The following is a 1,330-nucleotide window of genomic DNA, read 5'->3' as shown; positions in this document are numbered from 1 at the left end:
AAATGTAAGAAGTTACTTATAAGTAGAAAAATCTACAATTTTGAAGCTAATAAAAATATAATAAATATAAAACTCGTGTAACGCACGTGTAAAAAACTAGTTTATTAGTAAGATGTAAAATGTGATCCGTCAAAAATACACGGAGTACAACCAAGTTCAGGATAACATATTTCAACTCATTAAATTCAACCATCATCCTAGCAAACAATAATAAAATACAAGTGCCACCAAACAAATCCAGGTCAAATTTACAATGGAAAAATCTTTTAAGGTAGCGGTGATCGGAGCAGGCGTCGCCGGGCTTGCTGCCGCCCGCGAGCTTAAAAGAGAAGGCCACCAGGTTGTTGTCTACGAAAAATCAGACAAGCTTGGTGGAACATGGGTTTACGATCCCAGAATCGAGTCCGATCCACTCGGCCTTGATCCCAACAGAGAAGTTGTTCATGGAAGTCTTTACTCTTCACTCCGCACTAATTTGCCCAGACAACTTATGAATTTTTCAGATTATCCGTTTGAAATTAAGAAAAATGGGGAACTGAGGACTTTTCCCGGGCATGAAGAGGTGCTCGAGTTTTTGAACGAGTTTGCTAGGGAATTTGGACTCGTTGAATTGATCCGATTCAATACAGAAGTTGTCCGAGTTCATCGAGTCAATAGTCAGTGGATAGTTGAGTCTGAGTTAAGCCTGGAAGAGGCATTTGATGCTGTCATAGTGTGTAATGGCCATCACACTCAACCAAGAATCGCCGATATTCCAGGTACACACCTTCAACATGTCCCGCAAGTTTTCGACTGCTAAACAATTGGGACAATTTCCGAACTCCCATCCAATCGCTAATTATATTAATTTAAAATCTAAAAGGCATCGAAAAATGGCCTGGGAAACAAATTCATAGCCACAACTATCGTGTTCCTGAACCGTTTCAGGATCAGGTAAGCTCCCGATCTAGCAATTTTCTCGACTATAGATGTTAAGATCAATGAATGCAGGAAAAATGGTTCGCCCTGTACGTGTGTGTAGGTTGTGGTTGTGATCGGAGATGGACCTAGTGCACATGATATATCCGAAGAAATCGCAATGGCGGCCAAAGAGGTTCATCTTTCATCAAGATCACCCGAAATTAAAGTTACAAAGTTGGATTATTATGACAATATTTGGCAGCACCCAAAGGTAATTAAGTTTCTTCCCCTTAAAATTTAAACTTGAGGGGCCATTTGTGAGCAAGTGTAAAATTTAGGGACCACCTAGTGTTTTAACTCGATAAGAGAGCAAACTTACCAAGGTTTTAAAATTTCATGTCCATTGTCCAAGACCTATAAAATAAATAAA

The 1,330-nt window shown here is 39.4% G+C and overlaps 1 protein-coding gene across 1 annotated transcript; it reads left to right on the top strand.

The window, feature by feature from the left end:
• Window positions 1-170: 170 nt before the first annotated feature.
• LOC111398836 (flavin-containing monooxygenase FMO GS-OX5-like) lies at window positions 171-1,330 on the top strand. Its single transcript, XM_023025989.1, has 3 exons — window positions 171-758; window positions 863-933; window positions 1,022-1,330. The coding sequence occupies exons 1-3, from the start codon at window positions 254-256 to the stop codon at window positions 1,199-1,201; spliced, it is 756 nt and encodes a 251-aa protein (XP_022881757.1). The 5' UTR covers window positions 171-253; the 3' UTR covers window positions 1,202-1,330.

Source organism: Olea europaea, chromosome 1, assembly GCF_002742605.1.
Source record: "Olea europaea var. sylvestris chromosome 1, O_europaea_v1, whole genome shotgun sequence".
Taxonomy (NCBI): domain Eukaryota; kingdom Viridiplantae; phylum Streptophyta; class Magnoliopsida; order Lamiales; family Oleaceae; genus Olea; species Olea europaea.
Note: the sequence above shows the minus strand (reverse complement) of the source record. Positions and strands in the feature narration are given on the sequence as shown.